The 22,413-nt window shown below is 45.0% G+C and overlaps 1 protein-coding gene across 1 annotated transcript in view; it reads left to right on the top strand.

The window, feature by feature from the left end:
• The window catches only part of Fli1 (Fli-1 proto-oncogene, ETS transcription factor), a 117,178-nt gene that overhangs the window by 43,429 nt on the left and 51,336 nt on the right, over window positions 1-22,413 (top strand). Inside the window, exon 2 of the mRNA XM_051197034.1 lies at window positions 20,786-20,997. Within this exon, the coding sequence (XP_051052991.1) occupies window positions 20,786-20,997 (212 nt within the window). The remainder of the gene's footprint in view (window positions 1-20,785; window positions 20,998-22,413) is intronic.

The raw sequence follows: 22,413 nt of genomic DNA, 5'->3' as shown, positions 1-22,413 counted from the left end.
CAGGTGTGGTACCACACACCTGTAGACCCAGCGGTTGGGGGAGCTTAAGTGGGAAGATGACTTGACCCTATGAGTTGGATCAACCTGGGCAATGTAAAGAGACCCTGTCTCAAGAAAACGGAAATGAGCAAATAAGAAAGCAAACAAACCAACCAAAATACCTAAACCAAAGAAATACCAAGGGCTGGGGATGAAGCTCAATGGTGTAGTATGTGAGAAGTTCCACATTTGGCGCCAAGCACCATTGGGGAGAAGTAAAGGAACTTACGTAATCCATCAGTGAGAATCTACTTCTTTTTGCAAAGCATGAGCACATCTATGAGCATTCCTGTTTTCTGTCTTTTAAATTTATTTATTAATTTATGTGGGTGTGAGCACATGTGGGTGTATACAGTGAGAGTATGGGGGTTTCATCTTACGCATATGTGTGCATGGAAAGGCTGGAGGTCAATGTCCTATGTCTTACTGAGTTGATTGTAGTATACCTTATCTTATGAGAGAGTACCTCTCACTGACTGTAGCACTCAGAGATTGGTCAGTGACCTCTGGGGACCCATTTGTCTCTGTCCCATGGCCCCTGCCCTAGGGTAACAGATATCCATGACCATGTCCAGCTCTTAATGGCTTCTGTGGGTTTAAACTCAGATTCCTATGCTTTACTGTCTGAACCATCGCTTAATCTATAAAATTAATTTTTAAAAATTGGTAAGACATAAATATATTTCTGTAAAAGATTCAGAGAGACTGAGGGAAAGCCTTGTTGACTCCTACAATTCCGGGGCAGCTACAGGCCTCTGTCAAGGGTATATTGAGGAGCTTAAGATGACCCCCTTGAACCACAAATCACATTCTTGCCCCCAGAAACTTTCTTTCAGGCCAGTCCCAGGCCCTTTCACCACCATGCTTGTGAAGTTTCCAGTCTATTCTATTCAAATGCAATGAGTTTCTGATGCTTATTTTATATATAATTGAGGACTCCACCTTTAGGACCATTCTGCTTTGTCAAAACTTGCCTGGAAATCACCTATCATCATTTTGGATATACATGACCATCAGTGGTTCTGTGAGTTAGGCTCTCATGTGAGCACACCGAACCCTGAAGCCAGGAGGGCTGAGTGAGGATACCGAAGCTCTACCATTGTGCTTTTCATCTTTGTCCCCGAGTGCAGCACCCTTTACATGAAGCTTGATGTTATTGTAGCTTAATTTTCAGAGAATTCATTTAGAAATCCTCTCACAGGGGATCAGACACTTTCTCCTTACCACCTTTCCCCTCCATCCTCCTGCCTAGGTGACATAGCTCTTGTTACAGAAGGAAAACTTGAATTTCGAGGACTGATGCTTGCTCAAGAGCTCATAGTTGGTGAGAAATCAGAGCTCTGGACCCAGTGCCCTTTCCATCAGCACACGACATCTCCAGCATCTGCTTCTTGCTAATAGCCCACTACAAGAAATAACGTGGAGCTAGTGCACTGAAATACAGGGCAGCTGAAGTTCATTACTCAAGGCTGCAAAGCTCAGAAAACCCTGGATCTGGCTGCATCCACTGCTGCTGAGGCTTCCCAAGTACTTCCAGGTGGTCCACTAAAGTTCAAGGCCACTCTCACCTCTAGTAATCTAATTGCCAAGCCTCTGCATGGAATAGACTAAGCAGAACCCGTCTTGGTAGCTGGAAAGATCTGGTTTGTACTCCTGGCACCCCACTTCAAGATATATAGCTTTGAGGACGTTATACACCCTAGCTCAGACACTTGTAAACCCTCTGTCCTGCCTGCATTTGAGGGTTGTCAGGAGGGTCAGACAATGCACTGTAAAAGCTCTTTGAACAACACCAGAAGGTTATATAATTGTTAACAATGATGGGCTCTTTCGATTTTTATGTCCAGGATTGAAAAGATTTTATTCACTTTTGTGCATACCAAAACAAACAAACAAACAAACAAAAACCCCCACAAAATAAAAGAGCAAAATAAATAAAGCAAAGCCTTGGCAATAACTTTCAAGTCCTGCATGACATTATCTGTGCTGGGCTTTCCAGTGTGCAAAGTGAAACAAAACAAGAGAAAAAAGGCAGCAGCCAGTACTGCTGGGTTTTACATTTTCCCTGTTGCTTTCTGATTACAGTCTCCCCTGCCTGCAAGAGCAGAGAGAACCTCAGAAGATTGTGTTTGCTGCGGATAAGCACCCACTGGATGCTTATCAGCATTTATCTCCTGCAAACTCACTCTCTGGAGGCTTCAAAGGCAGGGAGAGGAGAGCTTGCAGCCTTGATCTGAGAGGTGCACCAGCTCTGGCCGGGTGGGTTCCCAGCTACAGGTGTAGCCCAGGAGCCCATGCCCCACTTTTTCCTAACTAGGTTCCCAACTAGGGGCGCTTGCTCCCTTCCAGGGAAAAGAAAGATGTGGGAGCTTGATTTTATGTTTGGGGATGGGTTGAGGAAGAAAACTCCCAACAGCTAAGAGACTAGGTGAAGGAGGGGATGGAAAGCCAGACTGCCTGCCCACTTTGTGTCCCCACCCTTACTTCCTACATGCCCTCACCACACACCATCTTGCCCTTAGAAATCCTAGTCCTCAACCTCAAGTTCCCTCTGCTCTCTGCTCGCTTCCCAAGTCTCCTTGGCACGCCCACTCCTCTCCAGTCCCAGGATTGCTGCAGAGTGGGACAGGGGACTGGAAGGGGGAAGGGGAGCCAGCGTTTTATTAGGCTGTTGAATTTGATTTATTAGGGGGGAAAAATCCTTCGCTTTCTTGCCACACAGGTTACTCTCAAAGTGAAAACTCTATTTTACTTTGAAAAAAAAAAATGGTAAAAGTGCCTCCAGTTATGAATGGAGTTCTTTGTTACCTTCCAGATCGACAAGACAGACTGTTTGGTTCCTGTCTGTGGGCTCACAGAGGAGTGCAGGGGCCTGGGAGACAGATGTGGCCTTAATTGCATGGGAATATTAGAAGATCGTTAAGCCATTCTGACAGGATTTTCCTCTTGCTGCAGGAACAGAGGGCCTTGGTTGAGCTGCAGCCAGCTGCTCAGGCTGGGCCTCTCCCCCCTACCCAAGAGGGAACAAGAGTTTTGACTCTCTTACCCTGATATTTATAAAGGAGCAGATATCTCCTTGTCACCAACTTGAACTTCTCGTGTGCATACTAAACATGCAGAGACCAACTTTCCAAGCACTGCTGGGACCTCTGTGTAGTGGGAGTGGGAAGAGAACCTGCCTATTGAAATGGTGGCTCACAGACGTTCCATGGTTTGAAATGGGATTACTTCCCTCTAAATGTAGTGGACGACCACAGTGCTTTTTAAAGTCTCTAAACTATGGGCCCTTCCTGGTGAGCAGCTCAGTCCCCTACAGAAGGCATCACTCCCCTTCCTATCATGTGGCTGACTGGTAGCTATGGCACCCCATTGCTGTCAGCATCTTTAGAGAGAGTTGTACAAAAACGCTTCATCCTGGAAAAGATCAAAATTGAACGCATATTGTCTACTGAGTGTGCATGGATTTCATAGTACTAGAAAGAAGAAGACCCTGATGGGAAGCACTTCTACTTAGTGATGTATATGTGTGGGTGGGTGGACAAAGAGTGATCACATTTACTGGCTCCAGAATGCAAGGGGCGTGCCCTAAAGCTCGGGAGCACCCCAAGAGGGACAGAAAGCGAGTCTCCTATCACACAGCAAACAATGACACCCAGAGGCAGCACTTGTGGAAGCTATGTGAGTCTTACTTTGGCCCTCCCATTTGTTTGGTGGTTGCAGAAGTCAAAACCCATGGAAATCTACAAATTAGATCAGAGGATTCCTTGAACACTGTTGGTTCTCATCAAAGAGCATAAATATGTTCAACCAAATCTTCTAGAACATTCTGAGTAAGTTTCCCTCTCACTTTAAAACCTTCTTTTTCTCTCAGTTAACCCACATGGTTTTCTACATGACTATCAAAGGCAGATATTTAAATACTCACTTCAATTTAAAGTATTGAGCATGGGCTAATCTGCCACTAGAGGGAGGGGGAAGCCCCCCATATTACTACCAGACTCTGGTCCAATAATCCCTTTGGGTTCTGGAAGATGTTTTATATCGATCTTTTCCCTGTTAAATCAGTGTTGATGGCTGGGGCGTGGAGGTTAGTACTACACAGTCTTCTGTCCAGAGGGTCAGGGCAGCCTGCCACATTCTGCAAGTTTGTTAAGAACTGGGCTGGTAGGATGGTTATCTAGGTGATGTTTGGGCAACATCCAAGGAGGGAGGTGGATGAGGTCACCAGAAGGGACAGCAGGTGGAGACCGAGGAGGGAGGGGTTGTGCAGTGGCACAAATCCTGTTTCCTAGCAAGTATTGTTAACCCAACAGGAGAAAGGGAAGTGCTACCAGACATGGCCTGCCTGTCCCCACACTAAACTAGTCAAAGCTGCTGCTTTCCTAATGGCTTCACCTTTAAGAAGCACCAGTCATGTGTTATGCTGCCTACAGTGCCCAGCCACAATCTCTAGTTTCAACTCTATTTATTCAGACAGCTAAGACTCTAGCTTTAGGGTTCTGATAGGCCAGCCCATCAGAACCTAGTGTCCCATTACTGTGGGGTTTTACCTTCTAAATCCCTTCAGCCCAGAGCCAGGGCACTTCATCTAATAGAAGTGCCTTAGAGGAAAGCCTTTAATCATGGCAAGCCTCAGCCCCTCTTAGTTCGTTTTCTGTGGCTATAACAAAATGCCACAGATGAAGTAATTTATGAAGAAGCAACATTTATCTCTTATAGTTCTGAGAGCTGGCAAATCTAAGAGCCTTGCACTGACATCTGGGGAAGGCCATTTTGTTGCATCATTGTATGAAGAAGGACATCACAGGGGGAGACAGAGAGTGCACTGAGGTGGCTCTCTCTCCTTTTTCTCATAAAGCCACTGGTGCAATCATGGGTGCTCTGTTCTCCTGAACCCATCTGACCTTAATTACTCCCCAAAGACTCTCCTCCAGATATCATTAGGTATCAATTTGGGCCATACGTTGTCAGTACACAACCTTTGGGAAGAAATGGTCAAGCCATGGTGACCCAACTCTCCTCACCTTGTGATTGTAGAGTGTGAGTTGACACATTCAACTAAGGCCCTTGTTAGCTATTTGTGACCAGGAAAGTCCCTTGGTCAGTGAAGTGTTCACATTCACATTCCTGCTCACCTCATTGCTTTTTTGTCCTCTGAAATCCCCCTTCTTGGCAGTCCCTTTACTTCACACCTTGCCACCTTCTCCTGAGGCTGGGAGTCAACTATTTGATTGCTCTCTAGATGCCCTGTCTGCTTGAATGGCTGGAGAAGTCTTGATAACATCGAAAACATGATACAGATTCCGGGAATGACCAGCAAATATAATCTCCAGCAAACCCAGAATTCATAATAATCAGAGGATTGTCCAACCTTTCTTGGCTCAGGATTAGAGGGAACAAGGAGAACATATAGTACTCCACAGGGAGTTTGCTTCCATATTTGAGGAAGCTGCCACCATTGACTGGCCTTCTCTGAGAAATCGGCAAGAGTTCCCTAGGTATGGGAGACTGCAAGCATGCAGAAACGAAACAGCAGTGGCAGACAAAATGAGAATATGATAGCATTTGGCATCAGGAACCAAAGTAATGGAGTCAGAGTTGGGCAAAAGACCTAAGGAAATGTTCTAATGAGGCTTGGTCACCTCATCCCTATCTTGTAATTAATTTCCTGTTTGCCACAAAACTTAGGAATGTGAAAGGGTGGGCTTCACTGCTACCAGGTGTCAACCTGTCCTTGAAACTGACAGACAGGTATGGCTTCTACTGGACAAGGCCAGTAACTCTAAACATTTCCAAGGGTAGAACACCAAGTGCCTTCTGTGGAGTAACTAGACCAGACCCAAGTCCCTAGGAACCATCAGCGAGTTTCAACTGGAGTAGCTGTTCAAATAGCTTTATTGAGGCTGACAAAAATGGTCTCTCCACGCAATCCTATTTTGGTGTTTTCATTGGCGAGCCATGGCAGGGCCTGTTCACAAAATATCTGCTTTTCCTATAGATGGATGCTGAGAGACAGGAGGTCCTGGTGCCAGACTGAATAGGTTTGGCACTTGAGTAAAACAAGGATGAAGGCCAACTCAGTGGGTGACAGCTTTGAGGGTGGCTGCCAGCTGAGAGAGCAGCTGTGCACCGGAGATGATGTCTGAGCCTCATGATGGGAGCACACTTGGATTCTCCTGTATACACCAGGCTGTCCTCAGTTCCCCTTACTTTCCCCCCTGGAGTAGAAATCAAGGTTGGCCTCTGATGAGCCCACAGAGCCCACATGCACAGAAATACCCATGTCTGCAAGTACACTGGATGGCTATCCAATGTGTCATCTCAATTGCTGAGAGTTAAAGGGTACTAAGCATTTTCAAGAGCAGCAGACATGTAGTGGACTGTTCAAGCAAATGGGATTGTAAGATCACTGCACTAACAGGCTATAGGTCCAAAACCCAGAGCAAGTTTGCAAATCATCCACCTTGGTCCTTTAATGTTATAGGTCAAGAAGCAAATCCGGACAGATGAGGTGTTTGTCCTACAGCAGGACTCATAAATCACAATAAGATTATGTTTAGAGGGTGCCTACAGTGGGACAGACAAGAGTTAGAAACTATTATTAGACATTACTATTTGGTAACATACTAAACAAATTTTACCAGAAGGAAACCGAGGCACAGACAGATTAAAGAACTTGCATAAGATCACAGAATTTGCATCCAGGAGGTGCAGAATTCAGATTCTGTGCTGGTGACATCTGGGATGACAGTTGGGTGCTCCTCTCTAGCAGTAAGCATGGCAAAGGGTCCTTTAGACACATTAACTCAAGGTAGTTCTTTGGAGGATCTTCAATCATTGTGCCCATTGTATGGATGAGGGAGCAAGGCACATAGGTAGTAAGGGTAATAATGTGTATAGAAAAGCATAAACAAAATCTATCCCTGAAACACTTTTGATCCAGATATTGAGAATGGAAGCATATATAAAACTACAATGAAAAACACAACTCACAAATTAAGACAAAAAGGAAAGAAAAGAAAAGGTGTGACATGAAGGGATAAAGCACCAAATAGTTGGTGGAGGTCTTGGATGTGGTAGATCTCAGGCCACACGAGAGGCTACTACAGTGGCCTGAAGTGGACAGGGAAGCTTCCAAGAGGAAATGAGCAGTCTGTGAATGGGTGGGCTTTGCCTAGGCAGAAGGGCTGGAGAGGTCAACTGTATGAGGGGAAAGTCACTCGAGGAAGGAAAGCTGATTTTCACCTTAGTACTTACAAATACCCAAAGAGCAAACAATGGGTGAAACATTCACCTATAGGTGACAAGTGACAGCAAAGGGGTGGGGAGGTCTGGTGTATGAGAAGAAAGAGTTTCAAACTGGACATCAGAATGCAGAAGAAGCAAAAGAGATAGAATGGGAGCACAGGGCAGAAACAAAGACAAACGATGCTAATAAGGACCAGGACAAACAGTACAGGAGATGGGCAGAGGCCCTGAGTTGCTGAGCCTGTCCAGAAAAATGGCTTTCCTCAGGCACCACTTCTTTCTATTCCCCTCAGCTGCAAGGTTTTTGCCACATGTTGCAGGACAATATGGTAACCATATGCCCCGGGGCTACAGAAAACTAAACACCTTGGATAGAATGGTTCATCCAGATGTGCTATCTAGAAATACTGCACCCTTAGGACACAAGGTTGAGCTGACTCCCCACTTGATGGGCATGAGGTCACCAAGCCTGCCTCCCAGCCATGAATCACAGAAAGGGAACAGCCATGAAGATCTGGGATGTGGATTCAAGATCTCTCTTCTCCACACCTCAGGAGAAATGAAGTAACATGGACTCTCTGGTGCTGGCGTTATGCCTGCTCTGCCCATCAAGTTGAGATGACAATCTCCCAGAACAGGACCAATTTAGCCTATGTACTCAGACCTCCCTATAAGTTAATGTGAGCAGGAGGCCTTGCTTCATGGGGCTGCCTCTGCTTTTGTTTTCCTTCTAGGTCAATGGTTCTCAGCCTTCCTAATGCTTCAACCCTTTAATACAATTCCTCATGTTGTGGTAACCCTCAACTATAAAATCATTTCATTGCTACTTCATGACTGTAGTTTTCCTACTGTTATTAGTTGTATTATAAATATCTGATATGCCACTCCTGTGGGGGCCAGGACCAAAGGTTGAGAACCACTGTTGTATGAAGTTCTTCAAAGACTGGTGGAGAGACAGGAACAGAGTGTGTGTATGTTTCCGCTAGGGCTTCTTGTGATTCTGAGATTCTTTTTGCCATGGTAACTGCCACATGAGAAAATTGGGGGATTAGGTTTTAGCTTCTGAGAAAAAGACCTCAAGTTGTTTGACGAGAGCGCTTGGTGGCTTTGCATTAGAGACAGCCATAGGATGTGGCTGCCTTTGAAAGAGAGGACCAGGCCACGATGGAGAGTAATGGTCAAGACTTCCTGAAACATATTTAAAGCACAGAAGGCAAGACGTCAGTCTATGAGAGAAGTGTTGAATGAGCAAGAACGTAGCTCTGCCCTTCTCATCATGCTCTGCGGTTTTTATTCATCAGAATAATAGGTTGTATGCCCACTAGATGTTAGGAAATGCTCAAGCAATGGAGGGAGACGCCAAAGAGGGGGGCTGGTTCTGCCCTTCTCTTCAGGGTCCTGATAGTCACAGGAGTGACTCCAGGAGTCAAAGAAATACCCCAGGGCATCGGCCACCTATAACTTCTCCTCTCGCTAGTGCTTAGGCAAACTGGTAGAAAGTTTGTTACTTCCCTGAAGGAGAAGCATCTGTCTGCCCCTGGGGAGGGGGAAGGCTTTCAGATTTGCATGGCCTCCTCATCTCCTTCCCTAGTCCTTGGGGTCTTCAGTTATCTCTTCAGTCCTTGACTGAAGTCCTGGTCCAGCTCACAGGAAAAACTCTTACAAACTAAGCCTCAGTGGGACTTCTTAGAGGCCAGTCTCTCAAGGAAAGGGGCAGGAAAGCTCAGGACTTCGGTCCCAATTCCAGGCTGCCCTGTCATCTCCACAGTCATGGAAATTCAGGCTCTATGACATGGGAGACTCTGAAGTCACTCTTCTGAGTTTCAGCTTTGTGTGGTCAGGGACATTGGAGCATTTGACATCATCAAAGTGTCTTAGTCCTTTTTCTGTAGCTGCAACTAAAAGCCAGGACTGAGTGACTTATAAACAATAAAGGTTATTTTCCTTGTGGTTCTGGAGGCTTTTACACCCAAGAGCAGGCTATTGGCATCTACTGGGATCTGATGAGAACCTTCTTGCTGGTGGGAATTCTGAAATTATGAGTTGGTGTGGGCATCCCAATGAGATAGAACAAGCTCCCTAACAAATCTCTCTTCCTCTACTGATAAAAATCATTAACCCAATCACAAGGGCCCCACCATCAAGACCTCATGTACTCTAGACTATTCCTCAGAAGCCTTACCTCCAAATACAGTTAAAAGATACCTTTGGGGTCAAGTTTCAACATGAGTTTTGGTGGGGACAACCAGTAGTGCAGTGTTTCATGTGACTGGTACCTGCAGAAATCAGGCAGAAAAGAGTCCTACAGCAAAAGAGAAACCATGTCTTCTGCTGTGTCTCAGCAGCCTCTCAAGGGCTGCTCACCTGCGGTCCCTGGTTCTGCTCTCTTGACTAAGCATTCTTTTATCCCTACCTCCTGTGGCACTCAGAGTTTTTAACCCTGCCAGGCATCAGGCCTGGCAGAACAGAGAAGAGCATTTCAAAGCTCTTCACCGCAGTCAGTCAATAGCCTACCTTCACTCTACCCTATCCTGTGGCAACATGGAATCCTCCTTAGGTCACCTCCACTTTGTTGTCTCAAGTAACTGTCCCCATGTCCCCAGAGACTGAGATGGGAGAATATAAGCTCAATGGATCTTTACCAAGACCCCTGTCTCCACTGTCCTCTAGAAAAAGTAGATTTCTGCATGGTCACAATCACTGAGATGAAATAGAAAGCAGGGACTAGGGAAATAGTTTAGTCAGTATGAGGACCCAAGTTCAGTGCCCCAGCACCCACATAAAAACCAGATGAGGAAAAGTATGGTCTGTAGTCCACACTTTGGAGATACAGAGACAGAAGCTCACTAGCCAGACAGTCTTTCCAAATTGGTGAATGGCAGATCAAAAGGCACCGGGGGGGGGGGTAATGAGCCAAATACATTTCATAAAATATTATCTTAAAAATTGAGGAGGAGCAGAGAGGACACCTGACATCAACCTCTGACCTCCACATATATATGTACATCAACACATGTACATATGAGAGAGAGAGAAACAGAAAGTAAAACCATATCGCGAAATGCTCTCTTCTATGAAATGCTCTCTTCTTGGAACACAGAAAAGTCTTGTATCCCCCTCCTTTGAGTTTCCACATTCAGCACGTTCTCCTTTTCAGCAGAGTGATCATTCTCTGTGGGAGGAGAGTTTAACTTTGATCTTTAGACATGCCCTTTAAATGTGGTTACAGTCAAAAAAAAGTGATGGTGAAAACTCAAAGTGAACAGGCAAAGGCACCCGCCCACCCACGAGAATCCTGGAGAAGCATCTAATGGGAGGCAAAGTTATTCGGAGGCCTGGGCTCTGGGTCCTATTGTGTGGCATGCACTGAGAGGCCTCAGAGATACTGTACTCAAACCCACTCAGGGTCATCCTTTTAATTTATTAATCCCAATAGTCTTTTCATCTGCAGGGAACCCTATTGTCACTGGAATCTCAGTGGACCATCTTTCTCTGGGTCGTCCACTACAGATATTTCCAAGTAAGTGGCAATTTAAGATAGGTAGGATGTCTTTGTATGTTTTGTGCAGCTCTAGCATAATGCCACAAGCTGGCTATTCTAGTAAAAGGACATTTATTTGGTTCATAGGTTCTGCAAATTGGAGGACTTAAGGCCAAGGGACCATATCTGGTGAGGGCTTCCTGTTCTGTTCTCACATGGTGGAAGGCAGAAAGGTAAAAGGGGGAGAAAGAACTAGAGTAGAGGACAAAAGAGAGAGTGACCTGAACTGAGTGACCTTGTGACTGATCTACTTCTACAATAGTGACAGTGATCCATTCCTGAAGACAGGACCTACAGGAGACACATCCACACCTTGGCAGAAGACAGTGATCTCAGAGAGGGTGGGGTTAGCAAGAAAATGACTCAAGGCAAGCCAGACTTCCCAAGGTTCTGTCTCTGCCTCTCTGTCTCTCTCTGTCTCTGTCTCTCTGTGTGTGTGTGTGTGCATGTGTGTGTGTGTGTGTGTGTGTGTGTGTGTGTGTGTGTGTGTGTGTGTGTGGTCTGGGATAAGAGAGGCCAGTGGAAATGGCTGAAGAGTATATGATACCTGCAGTCTAGCAACTAGAGCAGAAATTCCAGAACTGAGGAACCTCAGACAAGTCTTGTGTCTCCTAAAGCCTTGATTTCCCTTTTGGTACCATGAAAACCTCAAGTCATGTCTTAAAGGGCCGTGGCTGCAAAAGTCTCAATAATGTATCAATAATACTTATTCTAGTTTTACTTTTTAAAGACAGATCTCACTAAGTAACCTAGGCCAGGTCCTCAAACTCTGGGTCCTTCAAACCTTAGCATCCCAAGTGTTGGGATACAGGTATGAGTCACCACACCTGGCTCTTTAACCAGTCTATTCTAAAGATGTAGTTCTTATCTGCCTGGTGCTTTGCTTCATGGTATTAGAGACAAAGCTGGGGCTGTACCATCTTGGGCCAGCGCTGTGCTTCTGAGCTACAGCCACAGTTGCTTCCTACCTGATGGAGAGTAATTGTACAACACAGTCATCAGAGGAGCTTTGCCAACATTGATTCCCTTCCACTGTATGAACCTAGAATAATGTTTATTCTCTGTGCCTCAGTTTCTACATCCTGTCAGTCATGGTGCTCATTCCTGCCTTGTCAAAAGCCACAGTAAAAGGATACTCTCTATATGCCTTGAATATGGGTTCTCTTGACACCAATTAGCTACAGAACATTTCTAATCATTATGGCTACATTAAAAAATGAGTGCCAAACCTAGTGGCTTAAATCAACCACAGTGCTCAGGAGCTCCACCCATCCTATTGAATGGTTCATGGTCACTTACAATCTGGAGTTCAACTCCTCCCTGGATAGGTGTGTGGTCCTTTCCACACTGGTCTTCTTGAACTACTTTGGCCATCCTTGTAGCGTGGTGGTTATAACTCCCAAAGACTAATACTAAGTGGGTGGAAGTCTTATTGGGGTTCATCATCCAGCTGCTGAGGTCAAACAAGACCACATTTCTGACACTGAATTTGTTTAAACAGCCACAAAGTTCCTTCTGACTCCAAGGGTGTAATGATTAATCTTCATTGTCATTGGGTTGATTTCCAGTCTCCATGGAAACATGTATCTGGGCCTGTCGATCTACTTGAATATTTGTAGCACTGTCCCATGGGCTGGGATTTCAGAGGAAAAAGCAACCTAAACATTAACATTTGTCTTTCTTTGCCTCCTAACCATGAATGCAATATGACCAACTACATCATTTTTTTCTGCCACCATAACAAATGGGGGTCACCTCAAACAATAAATCAGAATAAACCCTTTCCCTTTTAATTTGCTTCTTGTCAGGTATTTTGCTTACAGAAGTGAGAAAAAGAGCTAATAGAGAGGGAAAGAGAAGTAAAGACTCTGGCTCTTAATGGAAGAGACAAGACTGTAAATAATGATATGGCCACTTTGGGTAAAATACAACTAAGGTTTGCTAGCCTGGCTAACTGACATGTGTTTCTTCCTTATCCCACTTTCCATTAAATTACCTGTTCATTCCCCTCCCTTTTGGGCCTCTGGGGAGGGGGGTATAACTGGCAAGGAGTAGGCAAGTAGGTAGTAATTAATGGGGAAAAGAAAACAGGAGGCTTGCCCTAGAATACAGCAGGGCCCCCTCTTGGAACTTCATTGTGCTTTGGAGAGTTCCACTGCAGGCTGGTATTTCTCCTGATGCAGAACAGTTACCAAAGCAAAGAAGGCAGCTCTGTTCCTAAAAGAGTTGTCAGCATTTTGCATGCCCTCAGGTTGACAAGAGAAAAAAAATTCATGTTATTATGCAAAGAATGCAATAAAACGCCAAACCTCCTGTGTTCCCCATGGTGACCCTGAGTAGCAGATATGCCAGAGATTAGCTTTGCAGAGAGCTGGTCTAGGAGCAGCTCTGTGGACCCACTACACATGGGTAGCAACAGGGAAATGGACTTTCCTTTTCCCCATCACATCCAGCATAGTTCTTCAGCCACTGAAATCATCCTTACAAGATCCAGGACAGGACAAAGGGAAAAAAGAGGGACGTGTCCATGGGAAATTACTGCCTCTTTGTCCCATGTCTTGTGCCCTTCCCTCGGTTAGAAATAGAAACTCAGCTTAATGTGGGTGAAAATGGGAAAGGCATCTGGAATTTCTCTTCTATCACAGGGAACCATGAATCTTATTTCAGTCCTCCTGTTCATAGGATGATGTGTGATGACAATTTCTTTGGAATGTTCCTGGATAGAGTGTGGAGACCTCCAGGCACTCTGGATATCTTTCTTTGCCTTCTAAAGCTTTTTCCATGTCTGTTTTAATTAAGCTGTTTGGCGATGGACTTGTTGGTTCATCATTCATCCAATGACAATACTTAGACCATGTCATCCATCATTCAATTGACATGGACAGCAACTGTTAGCTTAACCAGGGAAAATAAAAGTTAGAAGATATACTTGTGAATGAAAGGAGTATAAATGTGTATATGTACATATAGATGAGTACATGTACATATGTGACTAATTCCAAAATAAGTGAAATTTTATTAGTAAATCAGATACCTGCACGGCTTCTTCTGGTATTTACTGAGTCTGTGCTGTGTAAACAGCATAGATACAAGCAGGTGCTAGCACTACTGTCTCCATTACCTTGGCCACAATACCATCTCCCATGGCTGTGAAGCTATTTAAAGAGCCTTGTCTCTGACACCTAGAGGCCTGAACTCAAGCTGGAGAGATGGAGAAGGCAAAGTCTACAAGATAACAGCATGCTTCATTGGAAGGAGGGATGGAAATGCAAAAGAGTTAAACAGACTCTGTTCAGATTCTTATAATTATCACCAACCTGCTAGATCTTTAACCTTTGAAGCAGGACCTTCTGTTTTATGTCAGTTAAAAGAAAAAGAAAAGTAAACAAACAAACAATAATAATAGCAAAAACAACATGAGTGCCTGTCTTTATTTCCAATGACTCCTGACCGTGCAAGATTTAGTGAGAGCGCTGCAAACTTCTGTGACAGGGTTTGTAGGGTGGTGCTTTCTTCTCCTTTGCTTCAGCCGGAGCCAAGGCAGACAGTTTGCTGGGAACTCCTGGTCAGCATTGGGGAGGTGAGGCATGAAAATGGTAGGGCCCAAGCCAGTCAGAGAAACAGACAGAGAGAAAGACAGAGAGACAGAGAGAGAGGAAGAGAGAGACAGAGAGAGAGGAAGAGAGAGAGAGGAGGGAGAAGAGGAGGGAGGGAGGGAAGAAGGAAGAGAGAGAGAGAAAGGGAGGGAGGGAACTATTCAGCAGGGAAGGTGCTATCAGAGAAACAAAATCCATCATGGTAAAAAGGAGAAAAAGAGGGCTGGAGAGATGGCTCAGCCGTTAAAGGCTAGGTTCACAACCAAAATTATAAAAAGGAGAAAAGGATTTTTTTTAAAAGTAGGACTTCAGATTACTAAGTCCTTTGCTCCAGAGAGCAACAATGAGGTGGGAAGAGAACAAGCCAGAGGTCCACAATTCATCCCAAATGACCACCTGATTTCCTCACATAGATTTTCTTTTTAAGGGATGTAAATGATAGCATATGAATTGTGGATAGTACTTGGAGAGCAGCCACCTGTGGTCAAGGAGTTACATAAGGTGCAGATTTAGCTGCTTGCATCCCAAGCAGGTCTGCCAAGCTTTCATGAAATAGCTACTACCTAGTCCATTCATTCAACAAGCATACATTGAATGTCCAACATGCTGGGCCCTGGGCAGGATTCTGAGGTCACCCTGGTAACAAGACAAAATGTGCCTTCTCTAGTGGTACTTCCATCCTAATTCCTACATGGAGTTGGAACAATTTAAAAAGTACAAAATTAGATGAAAGCTGGTATATAATTGTCAAATGATTTCTCCCATTCAAGTACTAACCAGGCCCGGCCCTGCTTAGCTTCCGAGGTCCAACAAGATCGGGTGCATTCAGGGTGGTATGGCCATAGACTAGTCAAATGATTTCTTGTTCATCAGTCCACTGTCTCTCTGACTCAGTCATTCAGAGACATTTAGTTAGTACCTACTCTAGGCATAGGAGGGGAGACTTGAGTGAAACATTGTCATGTCACCTATGGGTTTAATTGTAATAATCAGGGAATAAATAAGATCAGGAGCCCATGGGTGTTGTTCATGATTGTAGCAGTCTGGTAGGGAGTGCCTATGGGGACAGCGCTGTAGAGAGGGGGAGGGGTGTTGCAATGCCGGAATCCTGGGAAGGAAAGGGTTTGTTCCACCTTAAAGTGCTTGAGAATGCTTCTCCAAGTGGGGAAGCAATGCCCCTTACTGAAGGATACATTGAGAGCGAATGCAGGCTTTAAATAAACTGTGATTCAAGGAAAACAGAAGAGACTTTGAGGTTATATAGGGAGTATGTAGGTTAATATATAAAATACCACCACCCGCTTCCTGGAATAGGTAAGTGTATCTCCAAGACCTTACTTATTCTGCATTCTTCGGGGAGAATTTCTGCCTGGCACTCTGGAGCCAGCTGTCCATCTGAACTAAGATTTCCAGAGAAGTAAGATTAATAGGAGAAACAGGTCAATGGATAGATTATAGACAGGCTTGTTGGAAGAATCGTCTCACGTGATCATGGATGCCTGGAACTTTCAAAATGCCTGATCTGCAAGTAGAGAGGCAAGGGAGTTAGTGCTGTGCCTGACCCTGGAGTTCAGGTGCCACTGTTGCAAGCCCTGTAGTCCCAAGGTCACATCCAGGGCTCTGACGTCTAGGGTCAGAAAACGAAGGTTGTCTCACATTTGAAAAAATAAAAGAAACCAAGCAAATTTGTTTTTCTCCTTGAGCTATTGACCTTTTGAGAAAACACCCAGGGAAGAAGGAAGCATTACCCAGGCTCCATCTGGTCCTCTCCCTCCATCTCCATGACAAACATTCTCGAGCCATCTCTTGGTAGTAGCTTTAATCTAAATGTGTAACTATTTACTATGTTTCAAGAACATTGAAGAGATAATTAGGCAGCTTACTCAGATCATGTAATTCTGTTTGCATTTACAACCTACTAGTTTAGGTCCTGTTGACATCCTCAAGCTGTAGGTGAGAAAACAAGGTTCCTACAGTATAAAGACTTGGAACTGGGAACTAGAGGGACAACAAATGGCACTTGGATTGGTGTCTAGACCCTCTCTTACTCCAAAGATTCGAGTTACAAAAGTCACTTTCAGAGGGCCAAGTGTCTAACCAGAAACAAAATTTTCTCACAAAGGGACCAGGGAGTAGTAATGCTTCTGTGCGCAAACACAGAAATCCACATTGTATTCATTTTCTGTATGCACAAGCAAGTTCCTTCCCTTCTCTTAATGTCCATTTAATCACCTGAAAAAAAAATTAGGAGGTGAAAACAGATATAGCTCTCATCATTGCTAGGAGGGCTGCATTAGACATTTCATGTAAACGTAATTTTCCAATTAGTCAGAGCTTTGCTAATTGTCTGCTGTTTCTATTTGTTTCTATAATTTAAGATGTGGTTTATTGTGTTAGGGGAAGCTTACCTTATCCATACTTAGGTAAGGAAGGCAGTCTTCATCAGGGCATATGCATCAGTCATTTGGTGATATATATCTGCTGGCTCCTTGGATCAACTGAGGATTGTGGGAAGGAAGTTTCTCTGGGCAAAAGCAGGCTATCTGCCACTCCACTGCTTTGGTTCAGAGCTCAGTCTCCTACTACAAGCAGTTCTTCTGGAAGAACTACAGGGAAAAGGAGTAGACCACAGTCTACCATTGTGCTAGAAAACTTAACAGTTTGGGGCAGGGACCAGGTGCCACTTTCTGGGTCTACAGCTCTGGGGCTGAGGAACCAGCCTATCCTGACTATAGCATGGGAAGTGGGAAATTGCTTCTGAGGAAGCAATCCCTGAGCCTGTCTGGGGCTTCCTTCTAGTGACCACTGTTGAGGTGATAAGAAATCTTAAAGCTCAGCATAACACAGGGTAGGGAATCCACTTTTTAAGCAACATGGACCCAACAGGCCTTTTCAAGAATAACCGGTATATTCTGAATGTAATCAACATTGTCCCAAGTCCATAGGAGAAGCAAACTCATTAAAACCCAAGAATGGGGGTCAACTCCCCCATGAATGGTGGTGAGCTCCCTCAAGAATGGTGGCGAACTCCCCCAAGAGTGGTGGTAAACTCCCTCAAGAATGGTGGCGAACTCCCCCAAGAGTGGTGGTAAGCTCCCTCAAGAATGGTGATGAGTTTCCCCAAGAATGGTAGTGAACTTCCCCATCAATATTCTTATATCCAGTCTGCTGCACCAAAGACAGGTGTTACCAGCATCTCACTCACCACAGCCCAATGCTTAGTCCTATAAAGATTTTTAAGTACAAGTAAGAGCTTTGAGTTCAAACATTAAAACTTTAAAGCTCAAGTGGAGAGTTTTCTAGAGCACACAATAAGCGGCAGCATATGCTGATGAGGCAGAGATACAAGGGAGAATGGAAATTCCCTGGCACAGTGGCTTATTGCAGCTACACCTTGGTACCAGCTTCCACATCTCATTCCCCATGGTGATTCCTGCTGGTCTCCAGTGCTGATCCAAAGGTCTGCTACTATCACCCAGAGCCAGTTCCTTTCTTTGCACTCTCCCATTCTCCTGTCTCCATCAGTGATACCCATTTTCTCCAAAGCAGTTTGGGAAGGGCTTCTTGTTGTCACTGTGCCTCGTGGAAGAAGCAGGGCACTGAGGGCATGGGCTCTGGCTTGAATGACAAAGGGGCATTGTTTCCTTGCAGACATGGTAAGAATGTCCTACACAACTGTAATTTTTCACGTATGCCCTAAATCAACTTGTTTGGCACCTCATCTCCCCAAAAGTTTTCTGTATTACTATTGGCAACTTTCAATTTTTCAGATTCAGTCCAAAAGCCAGCCAAGAAACAAACCTTTTTCCTTTATTCTCTCTCTTTCTAGCCTCATTCATCTACAGAGTCTGTTCTCCACACTGTTATGGGAAGAAAGACCTTTAGCAATGATTGCGAATAGGATCAGTCCCCTAACTGTGTGTGCGCACACATGTATATGTGGGAAATGTGTGTGTCCGTGTCCATGTGTGTATCTGTGTATTTGTGTCTATGTGTATCTGGGTCTGTGTACCTCAGAGTCTGTGTTTATGTGTCTGTGTGTGTATGTGTTTTGTGTATCTGTGCATCTGTGTATCTGTGTGTCTGTATGTGTGTATGTGTCTGTGTCTGTGTATCTTGTGTATCTGTGTGTCTGTGTATGTTAAAAGCTCCAGACACTCAGAACATTTTCAGGAAAGTTTGCTGAGTCCCTTGGACTCAGCAATCCTGCCTTTTCCTGCTTTTGACCTCCCTGTTTTTATGGCAGTAATGAGAGGGACCATCCACTCTTCACCACACATCCCCATGTCTGTTTCTGCCTCCCAGATCTCTAGGATTCTGTGGCAACTCCCAGGACAGAATAGCAATTAACCAGGTGTGTACACTACTCTCTCCAGCAGACACTGTTTAGATAGATAGCATCTCTTCCTATAACAGAGCTGGGGCTTGGTCTGCATTTTTGTTGTCAAAAGAGAGACTGATGAATCTTGGGTAACACCCAAATCATATCAAAGATTCATGCTCAGCCCTCTGAAAAGCCATAACTTTACATTGTTTTTTCAACTTGGAGGTATACACTAGAAGTTTAAATTTCTTCGGGACACCAAGCCAGGGCAGGCCCTTAACTGAAATGAAGAGCAGATAGATATAATAACCAAAATACAAATGGTTGCCAGAGCCACAGCCTTCCCCTGAACATTATACAGGGGCAGCAGGTGAAAACAGAAATGTCCCATCATGCTTTAGGCCTGAATGAAGGACAACAAGACACACCAAGAGTTTTTGTCTTAGAGAACATATTCCAGGCAGAGATATGAATTATGTAGGGAAAGTGGACAGAACTCAAGACTTAAAAAGGTCTCATCATCTATTATTGTGTCCTTAAGTAAAGACAGGGTTGCCATAGCAACACACCACAGGCTGAGTGGCTTGAACAACATAAATTTATTTGCTCGCAGTTCTGAAAACTGGAAATCCAAGGTCAGAGCTGCAGCAGGGCTGGCTTCCTTTAAGGCCTCTTGCTCTGGCTTGCATACAGTCATTCACCCTACATTCCCTCCTGTGGTCAGTCCTCAGCACACAGCCATCCTTGGGGTCTTCATGTGTCCAAATCTCTTACAATGAGAGAGTCAGTTTGGTTTAGAGCCCACCTTCACGCTCTCTTTTCAACTTTACCATATCCTTAAAGGCCTTATTCCCAAGTAGAGTTATAGTATAAGGGGTTGGGCTGGGCTTTGGCATGTGAATTTGAGAGGGAGCAGAATCCAGCACTGGACAAGAATCCAACAGAACCTCTACTGAAATACTAATGGTCATCATTGCTAGTATCTCCAGAGTATTACTCTGTGCTTGATGTTGCTATAACTATTTCCCATATAGTATTCTTTCTTCTATAACTGGATTGCATGTAATAGAATGTATAGATGAGGTAGCTATCGATTGCTACCTTTTCTTCTGGAACATGATCAGCTTTTGTTTGTGCCTTACTTGGCTCTGGTGAATGCTGTACTCCAGACCATGACCTTGGATTCCTCTGGTCAAACGTCATTTGGAGGAATGGGGGGAATCTTATCCCCATGCTTTGATAGGCACACAGTCTTTAGGAAGAATAAGGTTGCTTTTCGCAACCCACTACCAAAAGCCTCATCTGGATCAGAGGATGGGACCGTGTGAACAAGAAGACCACAGTCTCCTTATACTGACTGCCTCTTCTATATATCTCAGCTTCCTCCTAAGTTGTATGGCTGAACCATCAACACTTTGATCCTGCAGGACATACTTGCACCTGATAGCCAGCTCTCAGCACACCGCTGTGTTCTTTCCAAACACTTGGACCAGAATTGCCCATTTAATAACCTATCAATTCAGCAAAAGGCTATTCTCACTTACCTAGGAGGACATTGAGATTGACCTAGCTGAAGTTCTGGGTTCCCTGATTCCCTTGTGTGGTCCAGACCTAGACAACCTCTCTAATGGCTCTCCATGGCCTCACTTGTGAAACAAATACTCATTTTCTTCTCTCCCAGCAACTTGACTACCCCACACAGTTAGTAAAATATTCTGCTGTCTATGTCTGGAAACCAGAACCAACACTTGTGCCGTCCGCTCTGCCTCCCCACCTCCACTTCCCTTTATGAGACTCCTAGCCTGCACACTCAACAAGTGCACCTTGTTCAGATGCTATCTCCCCAGGGTCATCTACAATGAACTCCTTAAACTTAGGAAGGGGTAAGCCTGCCCCTAATACTGCAAATCAGTTAAACATGAACAATTGTGACTTCATGACTGGGCAGCCCCGTGTCACTGGTAGATCTTAGAGTATGGCTGCCATTACCCTGGGTGAAAAATGACATGGAATTTTGTTTCTTTTTCCTGATTATAGGAGGCTCTGTCGGTGGTGAGTGACGACCAGTCCCTCTTCGATTCAGCATACGGAGCGGCAGCCCATCTCCCCAAGGCAGACATGACTGCTTCGGGGAGTCCTGACTACGGGCAGCCTCACAAAATCAACCCCCTGCCACCACAGCAAGAGTGGATCAACCAGCCAGTGAGGGTCAATGTCAAGCGGGAGTATGACCACATGAATGGATCTAGGTAAGCCTGCCAGAGCTGACCTTTATGAGGGTGGGGAAACCTGAGCACAATTCCTCCAGGGGCCACCCTGGCAGACAGATCTGCACGAAGTAGCAGATGGCACTCTGGCCTGGCCTGGGAGTGTGAGTCTATTCCTAGTCAGCTGTGGCAAGTGAGGTCTATAGAACTGAAGACTATGAGTGGAATAGGATGAGGAAGCCCACCTGTCTGTCATGGTTAAGGTGTAGCTCACAGAAGCCAAGTTGGGGTCAGGCCCCAAGACCCCATTGCAGGTACTCAGGAATGCATGTTTGGTGTCAGGCTCTGGCCCAGGTCCAGCTCCTCTGGGGAAATAACAGCAAGAAGATGCCCCTGCTATGCCATTGAGGATGTTTAACCTCTCTGAGTGGGACTCACCAGAGCAAAGATGACCCAACCATTCTTCTAGTAACAATGGAGAAGTGGTGAGGAAGATGGACGTGTGCAGGAAGCAAGCCTCATAAATGGGAAGTGTGTGTGAAGGCTCTTAGCAAAGATGTTCAGGCCAGGTATGACTTCCCTTATGGAACAGGGGAGGAGAATCCAGGGATGGGAAAACATTGAAGCAAGGACTTCAGACCCATGAACAGGGAGCCCAGGCTTCAGGGCCTGCCTCTACATTTTGGCTAAGTTATCTAAATCCATCTGAATACCAGCTTCATCTTGTCTAAACCAGAGCCAGGACACCTGCTTTTTAACAGGTTCAGTGAGTATGCTGCCATAGGGAAAGGACTCAGGACAGTGTCTGTGACTCCAAAGTACCCAACAGTGACTACCATACACAGAGTCAATCACAAAAGGGAAAACTTTAGCCATGCTCATTACCCGATAATTCCCAGTAGATTCCCAGGTAATCCACTCGGTCTGAAGCAAATGGACATTGAAAAAAAAAAAAAAAAAAAAAAAGACCTTGGTTGATAGGGTTAGAAACAAGCCTATTCCATTGGCTGAGTACTGATATGACACCAAACAGCATGGGAACCATGAGTCAAGGCTGATGAGGTGACCATCATTGTCCACAAGGATTGGGGACAGGAGAGGCAGAAAGGTAAGAAATCAAAGTTCTGGGATATGGTGACAGCAATGATTACAGAAATCCAGGAGAGATGCATAAAGGGCATATCAGAGGGGCAATTACAAGAGCTTAGGCTTAATAAACAGGAAGCAAGGCAGGTTTGGACTTTGAAAAGTGGATGCAGTTAGCAGCCACAGGCAGGTGGGGAGAGGCAGTGCCTTGGGGAGGGATGTCACAGTTTCCTTTAGGATCCTCTGCGAACAAGTGGTGCAACCTCAAAATTAAAATGTCTCCTGGCTTTTGGAAGCCAAAGCCCATAGGATTTGGGGCTGGAATTGGGGCTTAGGTATCATCTCCAGGAGGCTTAACTGTGAAAGTGAGTC

Source organism: Phodopus roborovskii, unplaced genomic scaffold, assembly GCF_943737965.1.
Source record: "Phodopus roborovskii unplaced genomic scaffold, PHOROB, whole genome shotgun sequence".
In the NCBI taxonomy this organism is placed as follows: Eukaryota; Metazoa; Chordata; class Mammalia; order Rodentia; family Cricetidae; genus Phodopus; species Phodopus roborovskii.
The sequence above is the reverse complement of the archived record's forward strand: the minus strand, read 5'-3'. Positions and strand labels throughout refer to the sequence as shown.